The sequence below is a fragment of the Pelodiscus sinensis genome, chromosome 4 (assembly GCF_049634645.1).
Source record: "Pelodiscus sinensis isolate JC-2024 chromosome 4, ASM4963464v1, whole genome shotgun sequence".
In the NCBI taxonomy this organism is placed as follows: domain Eukaryota; kingdom Metazoa; phylum Chordata; order Testudines; family Trionychidae; genus Pelodiscus; species Pelodiscus sinensis.
The window spans coordinates 23,876,527-23,903,685 of NC_134714.1; the positions used below are offsets into that span (position 1 = coordinate 23,876,527).

Here is a 27,159-nt window from a genome sequence, read left to right on the forward strand (position 1 = left end):
CAGCTTTAAAAAAAGGAATCTACATGATGAAAACAATTTTGGGCTATACTCCCTTCCTCTACATAAACATAGCAATTTACACACACAGAAACTGTACTGAAAATGAGGACAGAAGAGATTAAAGTTTAATACACATAGTTGGAAAAAAGCAAAATGGCAAGAACGAAGTACAAAGAACAGAGTTTAGGGCTAAGCTGCTAATTGCAGGTGGCATTATTATTTATATGGCACCATGGGTGTGCATTCACTATATTTAAATGTAGTGACAGTGAGTTCAACCTAGCAAGGAAAGATAATTAAGAACACTAGCCCCAAAAAGAATGAGTCACTTTTATGAAGACGTAGTTGTAACATCTATCAGCAGTTAATCTAAGATGAAATCTGAGAAGTAATGAAGAATAGGGAGGGGTGAATGGTTCAGTGAATTAATGCAGATCTGATCCTAATAACTGGCTTAGTATTTTCAAATGGAAATGAGACTTTTTATATCAGTCTGATTTGGATTCCAGCTGCAAACTACTTGACCTGTTTCTCTGAAAGACATGCATCTGACGCAGTGAGTCTTTGCCCACGAAAGCTTATGCTCGAACACTTCAGTTAGTCTATAAGGTTCCACAGGACTCCTCGCCGCTCTCTGAAAGAGTTACTAAATGTAGGAGAGAACAAGGATAACTTTACAGTTGTGGGAAAATGGGAAGTTTGGGCTGGATGTATACTATTTTGGAGGTTGATTAGTCATCTTGGGCCTGGTATGTTCAGAGGTTCTAAGTACGGACACCATTACTGAAGTCACCAGGAGCTACAGGTGCTACCGACTCCTAAAATGAGGCCCTTACAAGATACCGGAGATTCATAAATCCTAACAGATTAGAAGTATACCATTTCCACTTGGCATACTGAGCTTTAAATCAGCTCATTTGCCACTCATTCTGCCAGGGTCTTAAATGCTGGCAATATTTTAATATTCAAATTACCCTTACAGGCAAAAGAAATACTAAAAATAATTAATTCAAGAAAGAATTCTATTTAAACATTGATTCATGGTAGTTCTGTAAGTCAAGCAGCCAGAAGACACAAAATATTACTATATAATCTAAGAATTATATCTCTTAGGAATTTGTATTGACATTTTATAAGACAGAGATTTCATCCATATTGATTTAGCGCTCTGGAATAAATATACTTTGTGTCAAATTCCCATTAGCAATAGCAGTCATTATATGCATAACTTCCTGAGCTTGCACAGGAATTTAAGCTCATTAGGTTCAGTTAGAGTTACAGTTAGTTTTAAATTAGAATGAAAATGAAAAAAAAAAATACTGAAATGAGACTCGGGAGAAAGGATGACACAATAAAGTCTATTTGAAATTAAAATTTTGATACATTAACTACACAATTCCATCCAGGCAAACTCATTTATACTTGTGTGAAGCTTGAATACTCCAGGATTGTCAATATTTCAGTACTAGATATGTTTTACTGTCTTAGGGTACGTCTAGACTACATGCCTCTGTCGCTAGAGGCATGTAGATTAGGCTACCAGGCATAGGAAAATGAAGCGGCGATTTAACTAATCGCTGCTTCATTTAAATTTACATGGCTGCCGCGCTGAGCCGACAAACAGCTGATCAGCTATTTGTCGGTTCAGCGCTGTATTCTGGACGCGCGGGTGTCAACATCAAAGGCATTTGTCGACCACCCAGGTATATCTCATCCCAGGAGGCATACCTGGGTGGTCGACAAATGCCTTTGATGTCGACACCCGCGCATCCAGACTACAGCGCTGAGCCGACAAACAGCTGGTCAGATGTTTGTCGGCTCAGCGCGGCAGCCATGTAAATTTAAATGAAGCGGCGATTATTTAAATCGCCGCTTCATTTTCCTATGCCTGGTAGCCTAATCTACATGCCTCCGGCGACAGAGGCATGTAATCTAGACGTACCCTTAGTATACAGCAACCACCTGATAGCCATGACTGAATTTAAAATCACGTGGCTTGACAAATCTTGGGAAATCGATTCCTATGGCAGGGAAAGGAACTTTCTCTTTAATTACTTGTATAAACAGTTCTCTCAGTCTTTTGTCCAGATTCCTAATTCATTAGAAGAGGATTGTTACATGCTTAATCTGCAGCCACTCTACTCTCCAAAAGACATCAGAACTTGTTTTACAAGGTCATTTTTCATTTTACATCAGGAAAAAAAAAATCTACTAGACAGATGCGACTTTATAAATATAGCCTCTTTAAATATAAAATTATATTCACATTAAATAAATTACTTTGTAAAACAGTTAAATAATATTTCAATGTAAATTAAATGGCCATGATTTATTAAAGTGTCTCTCTTCAGCAGGCAAGCGCTATTATAAGTACCACTCTTACAGTTACCTTGGCACAGGTGGATGCTGTGTTCATGCAGAGCCCCACTGAAGTCAATGAAGCTCCATGAAAGTGCAAGGATTTAACTGCATAGGTTCCATTTCAGGACTGATGAAATAATGGACTAAACAAAGAATGTGGGAAGATCTGGAAGACTCACTAAATATGCCCTTCCAATTGTTAAAGCAGCCTGATGGAAAAAAATGGCACCTTAGAAACAAGACTAATGAGGTAACAAAAGTGAAATCCAACCTTAAGTTCATGACTCTACAAATCACTATTTAATGAGTTTGAGCCAAAATTTTCAAACTTTCAGTACTAAAGTTAGGAGCCTACACAAATAATTAGGTACCACTTGAGCAAAGCATATTATCTACTTAATTAACTTTAAGCATATGCTTAAGTCCATACCTACTTAGCAAGCCACTTAAGCATATGCTTAATTTCATGTGTAAGTTTCAATAATGTCAACTTCAAAGTCAAGCATATGTGCTTAATGCTCTTCCGAATAAGCATGGACTTTTATACCTAATTTCAGCACTTTGTTGAAATGGAGTCCTACTTATATAAAATAATGGGCTCTAGGTGTTCAATATCTCTGAAAATTAGCACACCTGTTCAAGTATCATAAGTGTAGTTAATTATATCCACATTTAAGTACCCAAATTTTGGCCTTGATATTTTGAGATTTAAGCTCTTATGGGAGAATAGTCTCATGCCACACTATCCAGGCAAAAGTTGAAAAATAGCATTAAAAATGTAACTTTAAACCTTTTACCTGTTTCAACATCTGTTAAATTAAGCATAGAATCAAAGCCACCACTGAGAATTCTTCTTCCACACAAAGACCACTGAGCAGTTCGAACAGCACAACTGTGGCAGGAGTACGTTTTTAAACAACAGCCTGTATCTACAGCATTCCAGACCTTAAAAAGAAACAAGGACAGTTCTAAATATAAATTGAAAAACAGCAGTAATTAAGTTATTTGGCCTTCTGAAAAAAAAATTAGAACAAATCAATTAGCCCAGCTGAGAAAGCTTTGTATAGTTTAACAGATTTGATTTTGCTATGAAGACGGGATTAAAATAATACTGCACTCCCTTAAATTATGAAAATATTTTTACAGAATAGAAGAAATATACAGTAGGAAAAGACCTTGAAATTAACTAGTCCAGTCCTCTGCACTGAGGCAGGACCAAGTAAACTTAGACCATCCTTGACATGTGTATCCAAACTGTTTTTAAAAACATTAAATTATGGACTTTCCCCAACTCCCAAAGCCTACTGAAGAACTTAACAACTATTATAGTCAGGAAAAAATTGTAATATGCAATCTAAATTTCCCTTGCTACACATTAAGCCCATTACTACTTCTACTGAACATGGAGAACAATTGATGCCCGTCCTTTTTATAACAACCCTTAACAGATTTGAGGCAGGCAGGAGCCAGAGCACTCAGGGAGCCAGCTTTTAAGCCAGCTCTCTGCACACACTGGCTCCCGCAGAGCCGCCTGCCCCTCACATGCTGCTGCCTATATATCAGAGGCAGCAGTGTGGGTGAGGGACCAGGCAGGAGCCAGTGTAGCAGCATGCATCAGAGGCAGCAGTGTGGGGAAGGGGTCAGGCGGAAGCCGGTGCAACAGCATGATACAGAGGCAGCAGTGTGGGGCTACAGGCAAGAGCCACCTGCCCTCACTCCACATGTAACCTTATAACATAATTACACAACTAAACACATTTTAGCATCTGTAGTGTGTACACAGACACTGAAGTAATTAACACAGCCACTGCATTAATTAATGCAATGACTGTAACTTGACCTATCATAACTTGACTTAAGATTGCATTTTAGACATAGCCTAAACCTTGCTGAATATTTCAAACAAAAATGGCCTGTGAACTCACCAAGTCGTTATTCTTTCTACCCTAATTAACTACTCATTTTCTAAGCCTTGATCTGCATTATTATTTATAAAATGGTTAACATGTGCTAAGCAATTTACATAATATAGAAAAGACACAGTCCCTGCCTCAAAGAATTTAACATCTCAGAAACATGAAAGCCAAATTCTTTCCTCATTTACAGTCAAATAACTCCACTGTATTCAATTATTAATTAGTAAGATACAGTTAATTATATTTCTATATTTAAGACAATTAAATGCTCATTAAAAGCAAAATAAATGCGGCAAATGTCAACACCTGATTGGTTGTCTTTTTCTTTTTAATAGCATTAACTAGGAATGCTAAGCTGTAAGAAAAAATCAAATTCATAAATCTCTCTATATATTTTAGTGTGTCTGTATGTGTCTGTGAGCCTGTTTGTTGAAGAACTCCTCCTCAAGTGTAAGAGCTAGGGCCCCCAAATTTGGCATGCAGCTTCCTCTTATCCTAACTTAAAGCAAGGTCAGTGTTTGGTTGTGCTACGAAAATGGGAAGTCCCTGGAAAGGGACTGTTTTTCATAACATGGAAAGGCAGGGGATAGAGTAGACAGACTCTCACAGTAGCCACAGGGAAAGAAAGAGGCAGAGAAAGAGAGGCTTACTTATAGGATATGATTCTGTTTTGTACAGAGTAATCAATTCTCACATGTAAGACTTGTAGGAGTGCGAGAGCAGGAGGTACAATGCCTATCCTAAAAGGTTGACGGCATGGTTATAAAATTCCTTTGCTAAGCCTGTGTTCCTTTCTTTCCTATCATGTTTGCTTCAAAGAGGCTTACTTAGAAGTCTGAAGTGCCCACAGCTTTTTTGTACTTGGTGGGGGAGGGTGTACTAAAGACTGTTAGGGCTCAGGAGATCACATACATTGATTTTGAGTTCTAGAATGGTAGTAACCCGCATCACAAGGAAGGGAGTCAAAGACAGGTCTGAGTCTTGGAGTCTCTCCTAGAGTTCTTGGCCACATCTCCACTTGCAGGAAGAGCCATGCTAAGGCAGTAGATCTTCCAGAGTTTGAATTAGAGGGTCTAGTAAAGATCTGCTAAATCAAACACTGAAAATGCCCCCATTAGTGCCAGTACTCCTACTTGTGAGGAGTAAGGGATGTTAGTGAGAGCATTTCTCCCATCAACCTCCTGCTGTAAAAAAAGAACTGAAGCTCAGTTTAAGATACATCAGCTTGACTCCAGCTACATTTTCTACATAGCTGGAATTCCCTACCTTAAGCCAATCTTCCCCTATAGTGTGGACCTGATGCCAGAACTAGAAACAGTGACTACACTGTGCCTAGACTCAGTAGGTTTGGAAGCATGTGAGACTTAATTGGGTCTTCTGAGAAAAGAGCAATGACCAGGGCTCACCAAGCGGCAGTGAGCCCCACTCGCCAGCCACGCGGTTTTGTGCAGATCGCTCTGCGCCGGCTATTCCGCCATGGGCGAGTAGATTACATTATTTGTTGAGCCCTGGTGATGATCATATCAGGAGGTATGGGACGCAACACAAACGACTTCTTTTCAATGTCAGGAGAGAGAGAACATTCTTTCAAAACTGTGAAATGAATTCCCCAATAATGAAAAGCCATCCCAAACCACAGCACATACTGCCCCAGTGCACAGAGAATTTCACTAAAATAAATATACAATTTTTTTTAAAAACCTACCAAAACAAGATAGTTCACTGTAGAGAATCAACAAATATAGTGCTTTGGCCGCGTGACAGGGCATCCCAAGGACGAAACCAAGCAAGAGTCCTGAGCCAACGATCTTCAAGAATGCTGTGTTTGGGACTGTGAAGAAGCACAGTTTATGAAAAGCAGGATGTGGACTTTTGGGAAGTTTGAGAGGGTATAAAGATAGTTGTAATCTTGCAATAAAACGATTTCGTGCTTGCACCGGCCGGAGTCCGTGCCTTCATACACCACAAATGGCGCCTGATACAGGGCTTGAAGTGAACGAGTGATTCGAACTGGTGGTGTATCCGCAGCTGGACGGAGGATAAGTTGTTGAGAAGAGCTCACGAAATTACTGACATCACCATTCGTAGGACGAACAGGTGAGCAGCCGCGGACAGAATAACAGTATGGGGCAGTCTGCCACGAAAGAGCAAAAACTGCAGCTTGAGATCTTCAGCGCATTGTGAAGGAACAGGGGTTTAAGGTTCCCCCTGTACAGCTGGTTCAGCTGTTGGTTTGGATACGAGACCATTGCCCGTGGTTCCCGGAAGGGGGTTCTTATGATTTGACCTTCTGGGAGAAGGTGGGCAAGGAATTGAGAACCTCTGAACATCTTGCATTATTCCTCCCCAAAGGGATCATAGTAACGTGGCGAACTGTTTATACAGCCATACGGGCATTGCATCCCGCCGAGCAGGTCCTGAAGGAAGCGTCGGCAACATTTGATCCCAGGCTATATCAGGACCCAGAGGATCCCTCGTCCCCTCCCCCAAAACCCCCCAGGGAGGATTGTGAGCCAGTGTACACCACGGTCCCGGTCTCCCCGGAGCCTGACAACTTGTGCCTCGGCCCTGAGGACAGTAAATCTGAGGACGGCGGGCCCGTGAACCCCTTTGACACAGGGACAGCGGCGGTCGGCGTAGGGTCTGACTCGTACCCGCCGCTCGAGCCCGTCAAGGCCCTGGTGGCATCTGCGCCGACGGCAGAGCAAATTTTACAGACTCAGAGGCTACAAGCTGTTTCTCGGTCCTCGATTGTAGCCCCTCCGCCTTTTGCCCCAGCATTAGCTCCTGCTTCTTCATACAGGTCCGCAAGCCACACAGTCACTCCATATGGGCCCCCCTTGGCGGCGCCCTCGCATAATGAGCAGGCAGGGGTTTTATCTGAATGCCGACGTGAGGCTCTTCAGCGAGGAGATGTGCAGCTTCTACAGGCTTTTCCAATTGTATATGAGCCCCAACGGCCCGCCTGATATGAGGCTTTGCCATATGAACTCGTAAAAGAGTTACGCAAATCTGTGAAGGATTATGGATTACAGTCTTCTTATACGATGAATTTGGTTGTGGCTATTTCGGAGTCATATGTTATGGCCCCGCATGATTGGCGCGTGCTATTACGCCTGCTACTTAGCCCGGCGCAGTATGCAGTTTGGGACACCGAGTATCGTGACGGTGTTACGTCGCAAGTTATGGATAATATTACCAATGGGGTAAACATTGGCATGGATGAACTTATAGGGCAGAGCCAATATGCTACTCCCCAGGCTCAGGCTCAGATGAATCGCTTGGTATTTATGCAAGCCACATCGCTGACCCTTCGAGCCTTATGACAGGTCCCTGATGCGGGCCGAAGGGACACATCTTTTGTTACGGTCCGCCAAGGCCCCCAGGAATTCTGTGTGTCATTTTTGGATAGGCTCCAAACCGCCACCAACAGGCCATTATATACCATTATATGGACGACATTCTTTTTGCCACTGCTGATCAAGCGGTCCTACAGGCTTTATATGATTTGGCTTCTCGACTGTTGCGACGATATGGATTGTGTATCGCTGAGGAGAAAGTTCAAACTGTGCCCCCTTGGAGATATCTGGGGTGGAAACTTTATGAGTCTGAGATCCGCCCGCAGCTGTTGAAAATTGCCACGTCCATCACCACTTTAAATGATCTACAGAAACTTTTAGGTACTATCAATTGGATTCGGCCAACCTTGGGGGTCACTACAGAAGAATTGACTCCATTGTTTCAACTTTTGAGGGGCGACTCTGCTTTGTCCTCACCTCGTGCTTTAACACCCAAAGCTGTGGCCGCGTTACAGCGCATAGCGGAAAAAATACAGACGGCCTTTGGTCACCGCCGAGATGCGTACCTTCCAATTCGACTGTTTTCAATCTACCACATGTTTCAGCCTTATTCATTGATTGGCCAGTGGGACAACAGTCCCATGTCCCCAAACTTATCTTTGCACACCTTGGAGTGGCTTTTTCTTCCGCACGCCTTTTCAAAAACGGTTACCACGGCAACGGATATGCTGGCTCTTCTAATCTCTCAGGGTCGTGTCCGTTGCCAACAACTTACCGGAGCAGATCCTTCTGTCCTTCATATTCCTTTGACACGCGCTGATTTTGATTTTTGGCTGTCTCAAAGCCTTAGCTTACAGATTGCGCTGGCCGATTACTTGGGGCGGATCGAGTACACCTTGCCATGCCATCGGCTATTACAATCTTTGCCACAACTGCCTCTGCAGCCCTGGACCATGCTTTCTCACATCCCCCTCCCTGGCGCACGCACTGTATTTGTTGATGGCTCAGGGAACACTGGCAAGGCCGTAGTTGTGTGGAGGGATGGCGATGATGCCCCCTGGAACTCGGACGTTTTCCGTGTGCAAGGCTCAACACAAATTGTTGAGCTCACCGCGGCTGTGCGTGCTTTTGAACTATTTTCGGAGGAACAGTTAAATCTTGTTGTAGATTCGACATGTGTCTGGTAATAGTACAGCGTTTGGAGGGCTCCTTTCTCAAGGAAGTCAATAATCGCTTCCTCTTTCAGCTCTTTTTGCAATTGTCACGCCTTTTATTGGCTCGGACACATCTGTACATTGTGGTCCATATTCGCTCACATACCACTTTCCCGGGGCCCATCACAGAGGGTAATGCTGTGGCTGATGCCCTGACTATGCCAGTTGTCCGGCCCAATGTGTTACAACAAGCACAACTTTCACATGATTTTTTTCACCAGACTGCTAGATCATTATCTCAGCAATTTTCCCTTACTAAACAGGAGGCGCAAGATATAGTTCGCGCCTGTCCAGATTGCCAGCGTCTATCTACCATACCAGTACCTAGCGGTGTTAACCCGCAAGGCCTATGGGCCAATGAACTTTGGCAGTCTGATGTGACCCATTTTTCCGAATTTGGCAGATTGCGCTATGTACATGTTACTGTTGATACCTTTTCCCACCTTATTGTTGCTACTGCCCATGCGGGAGAAAAGGCTCGTGATGTTGTTCGGCATTGGTTATATTGTTTTGCTGTTATGGATGTTCCAGTTTCTATTAAAACTGATAATGGTCCGCTTATATCTCCCACAAAGTTCAGTCCTTTTTGCAGGATTGGGGTGTAAGCCACACCACAGGCATTCCACACTCCCCCACGGGCCAGGCGATTGTCGAACACACACACCGCACTCTCAAGACCCTTCTTGATAAACAAAAAAGGGGGAATCCAATGGGAATGACCCCACAGAAGCGTTTGTACAAAGCTATGTATGTGTTAAACTTTTAAATCTTTCTGATTTGTCTTTCACGGCAGCACAGCGCCACTTTGGGAGAGACTCTGCGTGGCCGGAGCGGCCACAGGTTTACTACAGACACCTGGAATCCGGACAGTGGCAAGGTCCCATACCATTAATCACGTGGGGATGTGGGTATGCCTGTGTTTCTCTTCCCTCAGGTCCCTATTGGCTTCCTGTGCGATTTGTTAAGCCAGCCAGGATTGGTACGCCATCAGCGCAAGAGATTCAACTTGAGAATGAAGGGACCGCTGCCGATCCGTAGCGACAAATCCATGACGGACACCGCTGCATTTTTGTGGTTCCTGTGGAGCGGTTTCTGTGTGCATACTGTGACAGCACAATTGTATTGGGTGCACATCATTGATCCCCCCGTATTCAGGCCTGTGACGTGGTGGGATCCCTCACCACCCATCAGTAACAATGGTACCGATTGGTGGGAGGGGTGTCGAACCCCCTACAGCGGAACAAGAAACCGAGGTCGTTAATGTTACCAGTCACCTTTGTCACTGACCTCCCACTGCTTTGCTTTTCTACCCTTTATGACTCAGGTTGTGTGCCCGTGCAGCCACAGTTGCACCTAGTGGCGCGGGAGCATGACGGAAGGGTTAACTATACCTTACTGAGCATTCCCGGGATGCACGGAAGCGGTAATGACTCTTGGGAGCCATACGCCCCTGATTTGCCCCGCTGCATGATAAAGAGTATATCAGCGGACGCGGCACCAGTTTGGCAGGCATGTCGTGGACGCAGCCCCCTGGTACTCCGGGGCGAATTCAGCACGGTTGTGGATTGGGGCCCTCACGGTATGCTGTGGGATAAAGTGGACAATCGCACTGTCCCCTTCGGCCAGTATAATCATAGCCTTTCATGGCATGGGGGAGGCTCTGCAGGTCCTGTGTTACAATTTATTACTAATGGGGATAACGCCACGGCCTCCACGTTACATAAGGGGGTGTGGCGGATAGGGTTAGCATTTATGGGTTATAGTTTAGGGAGTTTGATTTTAGAGAATTATACATCTAATTATATTAAGCAGCAAGATAATAGTGTTATGGTTTGTACTTCGCATCCATATGTTTTTGCCTTGGCAAAAAATGCAAGTTTTAAGAGATGTAATTTGTCCCATTCTTGTTATTCTGTTATGTTGTCTGAGGTGCGATATAAGACCTGCATTTCCATGAGTGATAATGTAACCTTTGTGTTCCCTCTTCAACGACGCCCTGAGTTATGGATTCCTGTTAATCTCACACGAGACTGGGAAGGCCATCTTACAAGGCTGCTGCAGGAGGAGATTACTAACACTCGTAGACGTACAAAGCAATTTTTGGGGTGGCTGATTTTTGCTCTCGTGTCAGCAATTATTATTCTTGCTTCTGCCACTGCTGCTATTGCCTCTTTAACTCAGTCGGTTAAGACTGCAAAAATGGTAGGGGAAACTGTAATAAACGTTACACTGGAGTTCCAAACGCAGGAGACCATTGATGAAGAGATATTGGCGCGGCTTGAGGCCCTAGAAGCCGCAGTAATTTGGCTTGGTGATAGGCATGCAGCCTTAAAGACTGGGTTGTCTCTGCATTGTGATTGGGAGCACACTGCTAGAGGTCTCTGTGTGACATCCCTCCCCTGGAATTCATCAGTTCATGATTGGAACCTTGTTAAACACCATTTGCAGGGTGCCTTTGATGTTTCTTTACGTTCTCATGTTCATTCTTTGCATGCTCAATTAAAGAACCAAATTCAGCAATTGCAAGAATTAACCACACAAAAGGTTTTTGCTACTTTGCAATCTGACTTATCTTGGCTTAATCCTACGTGGTTTTCTGGATTAAATTTGTGCATGTGGGTGTTTATTGGACTTGCAAGTGGGCTTCTTATTGTGTTTTTTATAATTCTTTCTTTACTTTTTTCTTGTATTCGTTCTGCTCAGAAAGTTGAGGCTTGTGTGATGACATTGTTACTTATTAATGGTATTGCTTTGGATAAAAGAGGGGAAGATGTAGAGAATCAACAAATATAGTGCTTTGGCCGCGTGACAGGGCATCCCAAGGACGAAACCAAGCAAGAGTCCTGAGCCAACAATAACAACATCTGCCTGACTCAACGACCTTCGAGAATGCTGTGTTTGGGACTGTGAAGAAGCACAGTTTACGAAAAGCAGGATGTGGACTTTTGGGAAGTTTGATAAAGATAGTTGTAATCTTACAATAAAATGATTTCATGCTTGCACCGGCCCGAGTCCGTGCCTTCATATACTACAGTTCACTGACTGCATGGGGACAGGATTAGAGAATAAACATCACGACAGATATTACTTATGTTGTATAATACACTGCTAGAAGGCACTATGGGTATGTCTACACAGCCAAGTTATTTCGAAATAACTTTCCTGGCATCTACACAGCCAAACCTTATTTGGTAAGGTTATAGAGCACTTATTTTGAATTTGGTAATCCTCATTCTACGAGGTATAACGCCAAATTTGAAATAGCTATTTCGAAATAAGTGCTGTGTAGACACTTATTTTGAAATAGGAGGCCTCCAGCCTTCCCAGGGTGCCCTGGTGGCCACTCCCGCCTCAACCAAGAACACTTCTCTCCCTCCCCTTCTCCCTGGAGCCCTTACAGGGGTAGACTCTGGCCACAGCACCTGTGCCAGCACCTAGTCTGCCAGCCCAGAGCCAGCAGTCACTGCACCTGACACAGTGGCCCCAAAACATGAGCCAGCAAGGCACTGGCAGCCAGTCTTCCACCGCTCTCCAGGAGCAGTCTGCCAGCTCCCAGGAGACTGCCAGGGCCCGGAGAAGGCAGGCACCTTGCTGGTCCAGGGTGGAGATCATGAACCTTATTCAGGTTTGGGGGGGATGCCCCCAACGTCCATGATCTCCACACTAGACAGAGGAACACATAGCTGCCAGCCTGGCCACCAAAGGCCATATGCGAACCCAGGAGCAGGTCTGCATGACAATCAAGTTGGTCCAGTGAGACCCCCAACCCTGAGCCCTGAGCTTCCTCTCGCTTCCCCCTTCCAGCTCCCTCCTCCCAGGTTTCCCCCTCTCCTCTACCACCCTCTCTTCTTCCCTCTCCTGCCTCCTTTCCTCAGTCTCACCAGAGTTTCATTCCTTCCCCCACCCCCAGTTTTGTTAAATAAAGAGAGTTTATGTTCATGAAAATACGTGTATTTTATTTTACATCAGGAAGGGAGGTTAGGGAGGGGTAAGCAGAAGGACGTGAGGGAGGAATGAGGCACAAGTCCACAGTGGGGCAGACCAGGAAGGCTCTTAGTGCTCCTCAGGGTAGAAGCTCTCCTCAGGGTAGAAGCCTTTTAAGCACAGACCTCAGATGGCTTTAGGCAGCAGCCCCTCATAGTAAGTCCTGACCTGGTACCCTGCTGGAACTGGTTCCAGCCAGCCTTAAATGCGATTCAGAGTCCTCTCAGCGGCAAAGCCTCAGAGGCGCGGGACTCCACCGCCGCTGCCGCTTTGCTCCCAGTGCCTCTGGTCTGCTGGGGACCGTCTCCAGCAGACCAGGGACACTTGGAGCAAAGCTGGGAGGCGGAGGGGTCCCGCGCCTCTGAGACTTTGCCAGGGCAAAGCCTCAGAGGCGCGGCACCCCGCCGCCGCTGCGGCTTTGCTCCCCGTGTCCCTGGTCTGCTGGGGGGCGCAGCTAGTGGCTCCCCCCAGCAGACCAGGGAGACGTGGAGCAAAGCCCCGGGCCTGTGGTAGAGCAGGTGGGGCACTGCCGGTTGGTCCCGCAGCACCGCTCCTTGGTGCTACTGGACCAACCCGACAGCACCCCAGCTGCTCTGCCCCAGGAGTCCTGATTCAGCCGCTGCTGATCAGTTTCAGCAGTGGCTGAATCAGGACACCTGGGGCAGAGCAGCTGGGGTGCTGCCGGGTTGGTCCAGTAGCGCCGAGGAGCGGCGGCGCTACTGGACCAACCCAGCAGCACCCCAGCTGCTCTGCCCCAGGCGTCCCCAAGTCAGCCGCTGCTGAAACTGACCAGTGGCTGACTACAGGAAGCCGCTGCCCCAGGCTTCCTGGAATCAGCTGCTGATCAGTTTCAGCAGCAGCTGACTTGGGGATGCCTGGGGTTCTTAAGTTGAATCTGTATGTAAGTCAGAACTGGCGTCCAGATTCAGCCGCTGTTGAAACTGATCAGTTTCAGCCAGTTCCAACTTACATACAGATTCAACTTAAGAACAAACCTACAGTCCCTATCTTGTAAGTAACCCGGGGACTGCCTGTATTTTGAAATAATCTATTCCAAAATAACTTGCAAAATAAAATATTTTGAAATAACACTGTAGTGTAGACATACCCTATAACAGGGGTTCCCAAATTTTTTGACATGGGGACCAGTAAATCCATTCACGAACTTTTGGAGAACCAATAATGTTCAATTGCATACTCAATCAAATGATGAATATTCAAATAAGTTGTTTCTGGTCCTCCTAAATCTCCCAGTGCCAGCTTTAGCAAAGCTTTTGATATGGTCATCCACAATATTCTTGCCAGCAAGTTAAGGAATATGGATTGGAAAAATGGGCTGTAAGACAGACAGAAAGCTGGTTAGACCAGGGTTTCCCAAACATTTTACTTTAATTGGAACCCTTTTTTTTCAGTTCTGCTTTTTGCAGCCCAAAAATATAAACACATGAAAAACAAACTGAGAAAATACCAGACATATAACATGTCTGGTATTTTCTCAGTAGGTAAGTTGTATTATTACTAGATGTACCAATTTGTAGTTTCGAACTGCCTGGCTGGTAAATGTGCTCAGGCTGCATGAGTGTGTCTACCAGCCAGATAGTTCACAACTACTCGAGGGGTGTGGAGGGGGTGGGGGACAGTAGAATCCTTGTGCCAGACTAACTCGTGCTTTGTGGGTGGGGGGGGGGGGGGGAACGGGGTCGGGTCAGTCCCACTCCCCGCAGGCCGATTCATTCCTCCTCCCGGTCCTCTTGCTGCGCCTCTGGCCAGCCCCACTTCCCCCAACCCCCTCCCGGGCAGCCAGTTCTCCCCCACTTCTTCTCCCAATCTCCCTTGGCCAGCCCCACTGCCCGCGTCCAGCCCTCCTTCCAGCGGCCGCTTCTCCCACCCCGCCCACATCTTCCCCAGCCAGCTCTATGCCCCCAACCTCACACCCCCCGGCAGCCCTGCTTCCACCAGCCCCCCAATCTCCCCAGCCTGCCCTGATTCCCCCATCCAGTTTTGCTTCCAGTGGCCAGCTCTCCCCTCCTCCTCACCCCAGAATCCCCTGGCACCTGCACCTTCCCTTAGCCCTGCACCTTCCTGGTGCCTCCCTTTGCCCTCTTTTTCCCTAATACCCACCCCCTCACCAGTCTCTGCCCCATTCCCCTCCTGCCCCTCTGTGCCCTCACACACAATTTGCTCCATCCTGACCTTCCTCATGCCCACTCCTTCTTTCAAGCCTTCTCCCAGCACCTCCTGCTCCAGCCCCCAGTGCCCTTCCCCTCTCCTCTCCTCTCCTAGCATCACCCTGTCCCCCCTCCCACTGACACCGCCCCTCCTGCCCTTTCCCTCATGGTCTGCACTTGGCCCCCTGCCATTTGTCTCTCTCTCCCGCACCCCTGTCCCTTGGTGCCTTCCCCTCCCCCCCAAACTCCTCCCCCCCCCCCCGCCTCTCCTCTCTCACCTCGCCTCCGCCGCCGCATGATCCGGTTCCCCACCTTTTCCTTCCACGTTGCGGGGCCGGAGTCTGCACTCAGGCCCCGGAGGCAGCCGGGCCCCGCCACGTGCCTCCCGCGGGCTTCAAAACCCCGGGCCGTGACATCACGTCATGCCCAGGCGTCCTCCCCGTCCAGGTGCAACGCCGCGCATGGATGGCAGGCGGCAAAGAGGAGCTGTGCACAGCAGGGACATCCGGGGCCGAGTGGGACACTCAGGGGGCGGGGTGGGAGGATGCGCAGGGGGACTGGCAGGGGGGGATCTGGGGCCCGCTCCAGGCAGAGCCGGGGAGAGACTCAGCTCCACAAAGCGCTGGAGCAGGGCCCCGACTCTTAACTCGCCGGCACTTCCGGGTGCAGGGGCCTGGGGCCCAATTCGACCGAATGGGTCGAATCAGCCTAAGGGCCGGCAGCCACCAGGCACGCTTAGGCCCGGAATTTTTTTTCCCGCAGCCCAGTACCGGGCCATGGACCACAGTTTGGGAAATGCTGCCCTATAATACTACAAAGATGAGCACAGTATAAGAACCTATACAGAACAGAAATGATGCAAAAGGGTAGACCAAAACAGATTTTATAAATATCCAGAAGTGAAGCTCTTTGGAGATAATTTTCAACATGAACTCACAATGTTTCAGTCAATCTGAAACTGCATTTTTTAGATACATTTTGGGAGAAAAATGTTTTATCTGGTTGTATATGGGGCATGAATTTACATATTAAAATCTGTAAAAACAACAATGGAGGACATATAGAGACTCCACTAAATATATAGATTTAGATATGCATTCTCCTTAATACTCCACCATTAACAGTAAGGTTGTTAAGAAGCAGGTAACTGTCTCATCATGTACTTGATACAATTTGTATCAAGTACATGATTAGTCAATAAGGGGCCCTGCTGCAGCTCTGCAGTTTAAATGTAGTAGGAGCCGGGTGCACGGGTAGCCCCGCTCCTACTACCTATAAACTGCAGAGCCAGAAGCAGGGATAGGTCCTAGACCCAGCATGAGCCAGGTCATGGACCTACACTGCTGTGCCTCTGCCTTTTAAATATAGTAAGAGCTGGCCTGTCTGTGTATCCGGCTCCTACTACATTTAAACTGCAGAGCCACAGCGGGGCCCCTTATTGACTAATCATGTACTTGATACAAATTGTATCAAGTACATGATGAGACAGTTACCTGCTTCTTAACATCCTTATTATTAATAAGGATGGTCTTCCTGGCTCTTACTACATTTAAAAGGCAAAGCCTCGTGGGATAGGTTCGGGACCTGGCACAAGTCAGGACTCAGCAGTCCTGGATTATGCTGGTTTCCTGACCGCTGCACCTCTGCCTGGCATGACTCCCTCCACACCACGGAGAGAGTGCTGGAGGGAACCGACTTTTAAGATAGCTCTCCTCCAGCACCTGCTCTTGCTCCCCCCCACATTGCTGCCTCTGAAACAGAAGCAGCCAGGCGGGGGGCGGGAGGGGAACGAGTAGTCAACTAATCAACTACTCTTTTACATCTCTAATTAATACCTATTTAATCTTATGTGAATAGGTTCAATGGGTCTCAATACCCCCACTATACAAATTATTCCAGCACTACTGTCTATTAGTTACTCTATTATCCTCTTCAAACACAATAAAAGAGAGGATCAGAGAGATTTAACTAAAATAATCTTACTGATACCACAGTGGCCCATCTAGAGGATTTGGCTAGAATACAGTTCTCAATATGGATCCAGATTTCATTTCATAATATAGAAAATTACAGGCAAATATTTAATACTATCAAGTTGATCAATAACTCAAAGCATCACATTGTGCGGCACAGCAGCTGAAGGATCAGTCCAGCCCATTTAGAATTTAAGGTAGGATTTAAGTAAGAGGTAGGGATTTTTTTTGTTAGGCAAAGGAATATATATAGATCAGTGAAATAAATTGACTCAGACCCATTGGTTTGTCTATTTAGGATCAAGTTGTACCTCTAACAAACATTTTGTGTTGAGTTAATATGTAGGTGTACTATCTCAGCAGGCATATGGATAAATATTGTACTTCAGGGAGATGCAAACATCTTTAGATGATACAATCTGTTCCCTCCAAGGTTACCCTGCAGATCAGTACAACAAGGAATGGTCATGACCCTTTGTGACAGGGCGTTTGCCCTGCACTGGCCCTTTAAGGGCAAAACACCAGCCCTGAGTGAGGGCTGAGAGTGAAGCCCCAGCTGAGGCAGCTCTGCTAATGAATATCCAGCTGGGAGCTATATAAAGAAGGACTCCTGGCTAAAGAGCAGTAAGGACCTGACTGCTAGGGAAGCAGGAGGCTTCCTGGGGGTGGGAGGAGAGAGATAACGAACGAACGAACGAACGAACGAGGCTCTGGCCAAGTAAGCCCCCCAGACTGCAAGGCCTGAAGCTACTGGAGGCAGCCATGATAGGTAGTGGCAACAGGTCCACACCCCTTTGTCAGAGATGTGTGGCCGTTACTGACTGCAGCCCCCCCCTCCCCCCTGGAGGCAGGGGCTAGATGAAGACTGGCAGTGGGTCACTGAGGCAAGGTAGGTACAGGTGAACTGGGAGTCCCTGGAAGAAGGGAAGACCCTGGAGTGTGCAGTGGAGTAAACATTTTCCTCCCCTTCCCACCCCCTGGAAGGGGGCACAGAGAGACTGGAGTGGGCACTGCCGAAGGGCAGTGTCCTAAAGAGGACTCTGTGGTTAAAGAAGAACACGGGGAGATACCAGCTGGAGGAAGGCGCCCAATGAAACAACAAGCTAATTCCCTAAGGCAACCAGCTGAAGGTGCCATGCTGGTGAGTGTACCCTGTGACAACCCTCCTCATCTTTACTCCCTGGGGCAATTCAGAGGGAGTAAAAGCCATGTATTATTGTAACATTTAGCGGTGTTGTTAGCTTTCATGTCAGTACTTTGAATTGAAGGCTGCACTAGTATCTATAGTAAATGAATACACCTTATATTGTTGATCTCTGTAGTATCTAGGCTCTGAATTACATAACTGACTTAAGATAGTTTCATAAATACAACATAATTGCTTCAAATAAATGTGGTCATAGGCTTAAAGACAATCAGAGGTTATAGTGATAGGTTAATGACAGTTTAAAGTCTCTAACACTGTCATACTGTGTTAGCATAGGTTGCACAGTAAGTTACAATGCTAATCACCTTGCAGCAATGTCATGATAAACAAATAATTCTAATTTCCTAACTGGAAAGAAAATCAACTTAATGCTCCTGGATTTTTATGACCTTGTGATGTTAACAATATCCTTATAAATGTAAACTAGTATCTTATACTTCAGAGGCATAGCCAAGTTAGCCTGTAACTAGAAAAACTTAAACAATGAATTGTCTCTAGTAGCACCTTCAGGACTAACAAAACACATCAGGACTGATTGAAGTGGTGGGTTCATGAATGATTATGATGGAGGTGTGTTACGTGGTTACTGGAAATAATTAGTCTATAAAGCGCTACCAAACAAAACACGTAGATGGTATCATGAGCTTTTGTGGGCACAACCCACTTCTTCAGATGACCAGAGTTCGATACCATCTACGTGTTTTGTTAGACCATTTGCTTGCTGGTTTTTTGTTTTTGTTTCTTTTCTGGAAGACTAACTCCGCTACACCCTGAAGCTCCTGGAAAGAATCTGTTTGAGGTTAGGGGGTTGTCTGTAGGCGGCCTTTTACAATTTTGATTCTTATCAGAATCAACAGGGATATGGGCTAGCTTGCACACTACCTTCCACACCCTAATGACTTAACCAAACAAACAATGGAAGTGTTAACTGCTCTCATCAGCCTCTTGTAACTACTTGAACAATCTATTTGCTGTCTTTTTTCTCCCTTTTTTTTCCCTCTTTTCCTCTCCCCTTCCCTTATTTATTCTTGGATCTGGACTTTTAATACTCCAGTCATCTGAAGAAGTGGGTTATGCCCTTGAAAGCTCATGATGCCGTCTACGTGTTTTGTTAGTCTTTAAGATGCTACTAGACCATTCCTTGTGTTTAGTTTTTCTAATGTTATAAATACTGAGTATCTTACTAATATTAAGACAGCAGAAATGCTTCCTTGAAAAACAGATGCTACATATAAAGCAGTTTTTTCCCCAATGCTGCTTTCTTTATTCTCAAATAGAAATTTAAACTTAGAAGCTCATTGACACATTCATTAATTGAATCAATACAAAATTTATGGAGTCTGTAAATGATGCCATCACACGCCACTGTGAAATAACCATTTCAATGTAATATGTGAGGGATCCCATTAAGATGACATTAAAGGACAATTTTGATGTGTCATTTCAACTATAAACTCTTTCCATTACAAGTCCTATTATCATTGTAAAATCAAACAAAATGGAACAATCTACATAAAGACTGAATTACAAGTTATTGCAAAAGCAAGGATATTTTACATTAAGATGAGCACAACATCTCATCTTCATCCTTTTTTTAATTTGGGTACAATCGGGTTAATTAATTAAGTTCCTCTTTCGGTACTTCAATTTAAGTGTCCTGATTTTCAGAGGATCTGTGGGTATTCCATACCTCTAAAAATCATTTTTGATGGTAGGTCCGAAATAGCAACTTAGGTGACTAACTCTAGGCATCCAAGTTGGAAATAGCTGGCTTTTATGTCTAATGTAATAAAAATGGTCCACTTGATATGGTACAATTTCTTCCTACAGATGTTCAAATATTTATTACACTAATCAGCTTTGCTTAGTGTACTTCCTTGTGCAACATGTACTAAATGCTATTACTGTAAAGAACAACCAGGGACATATAATATTTACTGTTGAAGAGATCAATGCCTATAATTCTGAGCAGTATTGTCTCATTGTTTCCCTGTATTACTGGTTTATCTGGTCACTCTTGTCTTAAAATTTTAAGCTCGTCTTTTTGCTCTGTTTACATAGAACTTAACATAATCGGGCCTTGATCCATGATTTGGACTTCTAGGCACTACAATAATACAATAAACAATATTTAACACTAATAATTTGTACTTATTTAGCACTTTTCATTGTAAAAAAGCTCAAAGTGACTTAAAAGTGCTATCCCCAGTTTACTGATGGAGAAATTTAAGCAGAGATGTTAAAAGATTTGTCCATGACCACCCAGTAGAGAAGTCAGGAATACAAGGTAAATTCCCATCTCCATATGCTAACACAGGGAACAGCAACCTATGGCTCCTGAACCAAATATGGCTCACTAGGGAGCCAGATATGGCTCTTCTGGAGCCCCAACTCAGCCCCGCTAGATCCCCCATCCCTATCCTACTCACTGGCAGCCCTGTCCCACACTTAACCCCACCCCAGAGCTTGTAAAGAGTAAATCTAGTCTGAGGCCTTGAACCTCAGTCCTCCCTGCTCCTCTCTCCACCAGGGGAGTGAGCTATTTCAGTCGGGGGCCACATCAGTGAGGGTTGGGGGTTTTTGGAGGGGGGGAGGGTTTGGCTTCTCACTAGTGTTGGCTCCTGACTGATTTTTTTTCTGTGGGTCAGTGGCCTTTGACCCAAAAAAGGTTCCCCACTCCTGCCATAAATAAAGGCAGTATTGAAAACTTTTGTGTTGGGACAAATTTTAGTTTATTTAAAAAAAGAAGCCTGGCCAACAAGCCCCAAATTGGGGTGCAGCCTTCATCTGGCCGCAGCATCATAACACTCCTGCACCCCAGACACACACCGACCCTGAGCCCATCATACATCTGAACCCCCTGCCCTGAGCCCCTCAGCCCCAAACTCCTGCACCCTTCATATCCCCAGACCCCTGCCATAACATTCCTGCACCCCCCACACCCCAACCTTGTGCCAGAGTCCATCATACACCCCAATCCCCTACCCTGAGGCGCCAGCCCAGACTCTTGCATCCCCAAATCCCTAGGCCCCTGCCAAAAGATTGACGGAAAACAGCCTGTATGCATGCATGAAGCTGAATTTGACCAATTATAGTGTGAACTTCAAAGATGTGCAAAAGATGTAGAAGTCCTATTAAATAAAGTCTGAGTACAAAGTTTCATTTATGCTACTAATCATCATGTAAATTATCAATAAGAAGTTATATATTTTCGGTCATGCAAATGGCCGGGGCTTGCCGAGCAGCAGCGAGCCCTGCTCGCCAGCCACACGGTTCTGTGCTCTGCGCGGATCATTCTGCACATGCGCAGATCGCTCCGCGCCGGCTCTTCCGGGGTGTAATCTACTCACCATGGGCAAGTAGATTACACTATTTGTTGAGCCCTGCAAATGGCCATTCTTGTACTGGCTCTTTGTTGACCATTTGTTCTGCATTTTGATGTAGTTTGGCTCTTTGGTTTGAAAAGGTTGCCGACCCCTCTACTAACAGAACACAGGGAATAATGGGAATCACGGTAAACCTTTGTGTGAAAGCGCCACTGTGGGCCACTATGTTGGTCACTGCTCCAATAGCAATGCAACTTAGGGGTAAGCTGGTTGCAGCTGAGAGCTCTGAGGCAGTAGTCTTCAAAATGTCTCTCTAGCAACCCTTCTCTTTAAAGCCCATTGGCATTTCTTCTTTGATTTAGAAGACCTGGCTCTAGTTACCCTTCACTGGAACCTTTCCAACCAACTGCAGATTGAACAGGGAGAATTGCACCAGACCTTCTTCCCAAAACAGATTTTAATTCTAAATAAATCACCCTTAAAATGAATAGCGATAGAAATGTAGCCATGTTAGTCTGGTGTTGATAGGGGGGATCTGGTAGGTCAGATTGATGTTCATTGGTGGTTTGGAAATATTCTTGGAGGCGGAGGCAGCGAAAAAAAGCCTCAAAGTCACCACAAAATTGTATCCAGTTTGTGGGGGACGTGGGGCAGAAAGAGACCCTGGGATAAGAAAGACTTCTGTTGGATTGAGTTTGTAGCTGGAGAGGTTAGCAATATTATCCTGTGGGTTGAGGTAGTTGCTGTTGTAGCCTGTGGTGTGGAGTACTTTAGAAAGTTTGTCTTGAATATTTCCAAACCACCAATGAACATCAATCTGACCTACCAGATCTCTCCCCCCCCCCCCCATCAACACCAAAGGAAAAATAATTCTATATGGACTCCCCCTGACAGTCGGAATTACAATCTGGATTTCTATATACAAAGCTTCCGCAACAACGCACAGACTGACCATTATTTGCAAACGACAACAAGCGACACACAATCTCAGCCGCACTGAACACCATGCCATCCAGAGTCTCAAAAACAACCTGGACATTATAATCAAACCAGGTGACAAAGGGGGTACTGTGGTCATTATGAATAAGGCCGACTATAACCAGGAGGGAACCAGACAACTCTCCAACACCACATTTTACAAACCTCTCTCCTTTGATCCCACCTCGGAATACCAAAAGAAACTACACTGTCTCCTTAAAAGCCTCCCTACAGCTACTCGGGAACAAATCCACACAAACACCTTCTGACCCCCGACCAGGATTGTTCTGATTCCCCAAATCCATAAACCTGGACATCCCGGACGTCCCATCATCTCTGGTATCGGCATGCTCACTACTGGCTTATCCAGCTATGTAGACTCTCTTCTCAAACGCTACGCAAGCAACACCCCCAGCTATCTCCGAGATACTACTGACTTCCCAAGGAAACTACAAAACATCAATAACCTCCCCGATAACACCATCCTTGCCCCCATGGATGTAGAAGCTCTATACACCAACATCCCACATGAAGACTGATTACAAGCAATTAGAAACACTTTCCCAGAGGACACCACTGCCAATCTGATAGCAGATCTATGTAACTTTGTTCTCACCCACAATTATTTCCAGTTTGAGAACTTATACCTCCAGATCAGCAGCACAGCTATGGGTACACGCATGGCCCCACAGTATGCCAATATCTTTATGGCTGACCTAGAACAACGTTTCCTCAACTCCCGTCCCCTTTTACCTCTTCTCTACTTACGCTACATCGATGACATCTTTATGATCTGGACGCATGGCCAAGAAACACTGGAGACATGCCACAGAGATTAACAACCTACACCCCACCATCAATCTCAGCCTGGACCATTCTACACGAGAGATCCATTTCCTGGACACCACAGTACAAATCAACAATGGAATATTAGACACCACCCTCTACATAAAACCCACTGACTCATACAGTTACCTACATGCTTCCAGCTCCCATCCAGCACATACCATACGATCCATCATCTATAGCCAAGCCCTTCAATACAACCGCATCTGCTCTAATCCCACTGACAAAGACCAGAAACTTCAGGATCTCTACCAAGCATTTATAAACCTCAACTACCCACCCGGAGAAATAAAAAAGCAAATTGAAAGAGCCAGACGAATACCTAGAAACCATCTACTTCAAGACAGACCCAAGAAAACCAACAATAGAACACCACTTTTCATCACCTACAGCCCCCAACTTAAACCTGTCCAACACATTATCAATAAACTACAGCCTATACTGGAACAGGATACTAAATTCCAAGTGGCTCTGGGAGACAGACCCATAGTCTCCTATAGACAACCATCTAACCTCAAGATGATTCTTACCAACAACCACAGGAAATACCACACTAATACCAACCCTGGTACCTTCCCTTGCAACAAACCCCGTTGCCAGCTTTGTCCACATATTCACTCTGCTGATACCATTATTGGACCTAACCAAGTGAGTTATAAGATCAAGAACACATATTCCTGCACATCCAGAAATATAATTTATGCTATCATGTGCCGAGTGTGTCCGTCTGGACAAACGTCTCAGATACTTTCACAGGATCAATGCCCACAAAACAGATATTAGACAGGATCACAAAGAAAAAAGTTTCTTGCAATTTCAACCTGAAAGGACATGGTCTCAACGACTTGATTACCTGCATCCTGCTTCAAAGGCCTTTTAAGACTACACTTAAAAGAATCCTCTGAACTGTCATTCATACTTAAATTTGACACTTTACACCTAAGTTTGAATAAAGACTAATTCTTACCCATTACAAAGATAGCTTCCCCAATTATCACCTCTAATGTCATTAGCTCACAAACATTTACCTCCTCCCCCTCCCCCCCATTCTCCTTCTGTTCTGAAATTTGATTTGTCCTTTTCATGTGTTCTTTTTTTTTAATTGTATCCTTTGGTGTATATATGGTTGTGACAATTTTCTTCCACTATTTGATCTGAGGAAGTGTGTCTTGCCCACGGAAGCTCATCACCTAATAAACCATCTCGTTAATCTTTCAAGTGCTACATAGTCCTGTTTTTTGTCCCTTAAAATGAAGTAAGTGAAACAACAATTTACAGCAAAACAGTCCATAATACACCGATGAGGAAAAGAAAGCTTTAAGAAGTGATTAAAAGTTGAGGAAGTGATTCAATAGTCTGGATGGAGGCCATCCACACAAGGTGCAACAGACGTGAAACCGTGACTCCATGCTGGAAAGAAATAGTTAGCCAAGTTTTATAAGGGTCAAGAATGCAAACACATAGGCCTTTCCTTTTCTTATATTCCATCTATGTCAATTCAACACTTTCTTGTTTATTATACATTCACTGATACTTCCTCTGTGAAAATCATGTTTTTTCCCTTTAATCTACGATGTATGTCCTCTAGAAAAAAGCAGTGCAGCTGTTTACATTCTCCTCATTGTGTGCTTACAACTCTTATCAACATAAATGGAAGCTGGAAATGAGAAGTTGAAAAGAAGTCTGAAAGATCCCTGACTCTGGCAAAATTTCAATCCTTGCACCAGTCTAGGGTACAGGGTGGCATATTTAGGGTTGGCTAGCAACAGAGTGCTGACAGCATTGGCTTTTAGGTCATAGCACAAGTATAACTTAAATAACCCAAGCACAATATTATTAAAAAATGGAAAAAAAAAACTTCTGAAAGCCCATGGGGCAAGACCTATGGCTGCCCTAGAAACAATGGCTGGTCTCTGTGAAGCTATTGACTATTCGGGTTCTCTCTAAACAATGCAAAGATAACTATTTAATGTAACATCTTTTTCTAATATTTGTTTAGGGATATCAAATTTTGATTAATCAGAGTAGTTGGCAGAATTTCCATAAACTACTTGATTAGCTGATATGGGGAAGGTGGGGTGCTTGCTATCCCAGCTGCACCTCTGCCTTTTAAATATAGTAAGAGCCACCCGTGACTTATTACATTTAAAAGGCAGAAGAGTAGTGGGGATCTCAGGGTGAGTGGGGACTGCTTGAGTCCCTGCTTGTCCCGTGTTCCCCAAAGCACTTCTGCCTTTGAAATTCAGCAAGAGCCTCTTCCTCATAGAAGTAGAAGGGGGGATGTGACTAGCTGAGTCACTACTTGACTACCCGATAAAGCACAGACTACCCGATAAGCGACTAGTTGACTACCTGATTAGTATATGCTTACATACCTATTCCTGTTAGTTCATTTGCATGTAATGTGTGTAACCTTGCACCTGTTTTCTTATCCTCTGCATTGTCTGAAAATCATCTTATATGAAGTGAGATGTTTTCATGTACATTTCCTATGAGAGACCAAAACTCAGTTTTTCACCTGGGCATATTTCTGTTTCCACTGCAATTTCTTTCAATTTATTCAATCCTTCCTCAGAAGCCAAGTATTACCTCAACACTGAAGCATACACTGGTTTGAATTTTAACAAAGTTTATGAATAAATGTTTGTCCCACTGTCTGGTGTGAGTGCCTACCTCAGGGCAGACAGGCAGAAAACATGACAGATATCTCAAACTGGTGGGATGGTCTATAATTAGGGGCATATCAAATTCACAGCCAGAACAAACACTTTATGGACCATGAAATCTGGTCTTCCCTTGTGAAACCCAGCCTTCTGTGCTTGTAGCCTATGCTATACTGGTCTCCCTCTGTGAAATCTGTATCATAGGATAGACGACATACACATCCCCATCCTGGCCCCCAAAAACTGGGCCTCCGAGTTCATTGACAGGCAGGGACATTTCTCCATGGTGTGCAAACCCTTGCAGATCACAAGGGATGCTTCACGGACATCAATGTTGGATGGTTGGGAAAGGCACATGATGCCCACACTTTCCAGAACTCCTGCCTCTTCCGAAAGATGCACGCTGGCACTTTTTTCCCCAACTGCACCATCAGTCAAAGATGGACATGCTCACAATGATCCAAAGCAACACAGCCTACCCCTTGCTCCCCTGGCTCATGCAGTCCTTTCTCGCCTCCTAGTCATCTCAACACTCCTCCTGGTGAGTGGCCCATTCCTGGAGCTCTTCCTCGAGCCTCTGGATGAGGAACTGCAGGCAGGTCAACTGCTCCCTCATGAATTCCTCCTAGGTGCATTTCTGTCTGAGGATCCCTCTGAGTTGGGTAGATGGAGTGGGAGGTGGGGGATGCTCACAGCTATCCCAGCTGCGAAGAAAAGTTACAAAGGCACTCATCACAGAAGACACTGTGTATGAAGCCTAGCCCTAATCTCTGAGCTGACACCAAAGATTTCAGTTCAGACTATGGAAATCTGCTTCACACAAGGCCATGTGTTACCTAGAAAGTGGGAATTTTCCAGTAGGGACACAGACCTCCCAGAGGAGCATTGCATCACCCATGGCCCAGGAACAAGCAGGCATGTGAAAGTGCCAGCCAGGCCAGGAGCCTGCAGGCGAGAGGGCAGGTGTATGTGAGCAGCAGACTCCACTTGCTGGAGAGTGTGCTAATGGGTCGTTCCCCCCCCCCCACCCCCACCTCCTCCTCTTGGCAGGTTCCCATGAACAAGATCATTTTCCTCCACATCACCATGTTTGATCAGGAACTGATACTGAGTTTGGGCATTACCATGGGCCACGTGCGGCACTGTTGTGTGGTTCCATAACCCCAAGCTATTTAGTGGTGGCTTGTTGTGGGAAGCTATCCCACTATGGAGGCCAGAATAAGA

At 45.2% G+C, this 27,159-nt stretch overlaps 1 protein-coding gene across 4 annotated transcripts in view; it reads right to left on the minus strand.

Annotated features, from left to right (window-relative positions):
* The window catches only part of WDR25 (WD repeat domain 25), a 120,068-nt gene that overhangs the window by 50,764 nt on the left and 42,145 nt on the right, over positions 1–27,159 (minus strand). For all 4 annotated transcript variants that reach the window (XM_075926566.1, XM_075926567.1, XM_075926565.1 and 1 more), the window contains exon 3: positions 3,159–3,306. In XM_075926566.1, the coding sequence (XP_075782681.1) occupies positions 3,159–3,306 (148 nt within the window). The remainder of the gene's footprint in view (positions 1–3,158; positions 3,307–27,159) is intronic.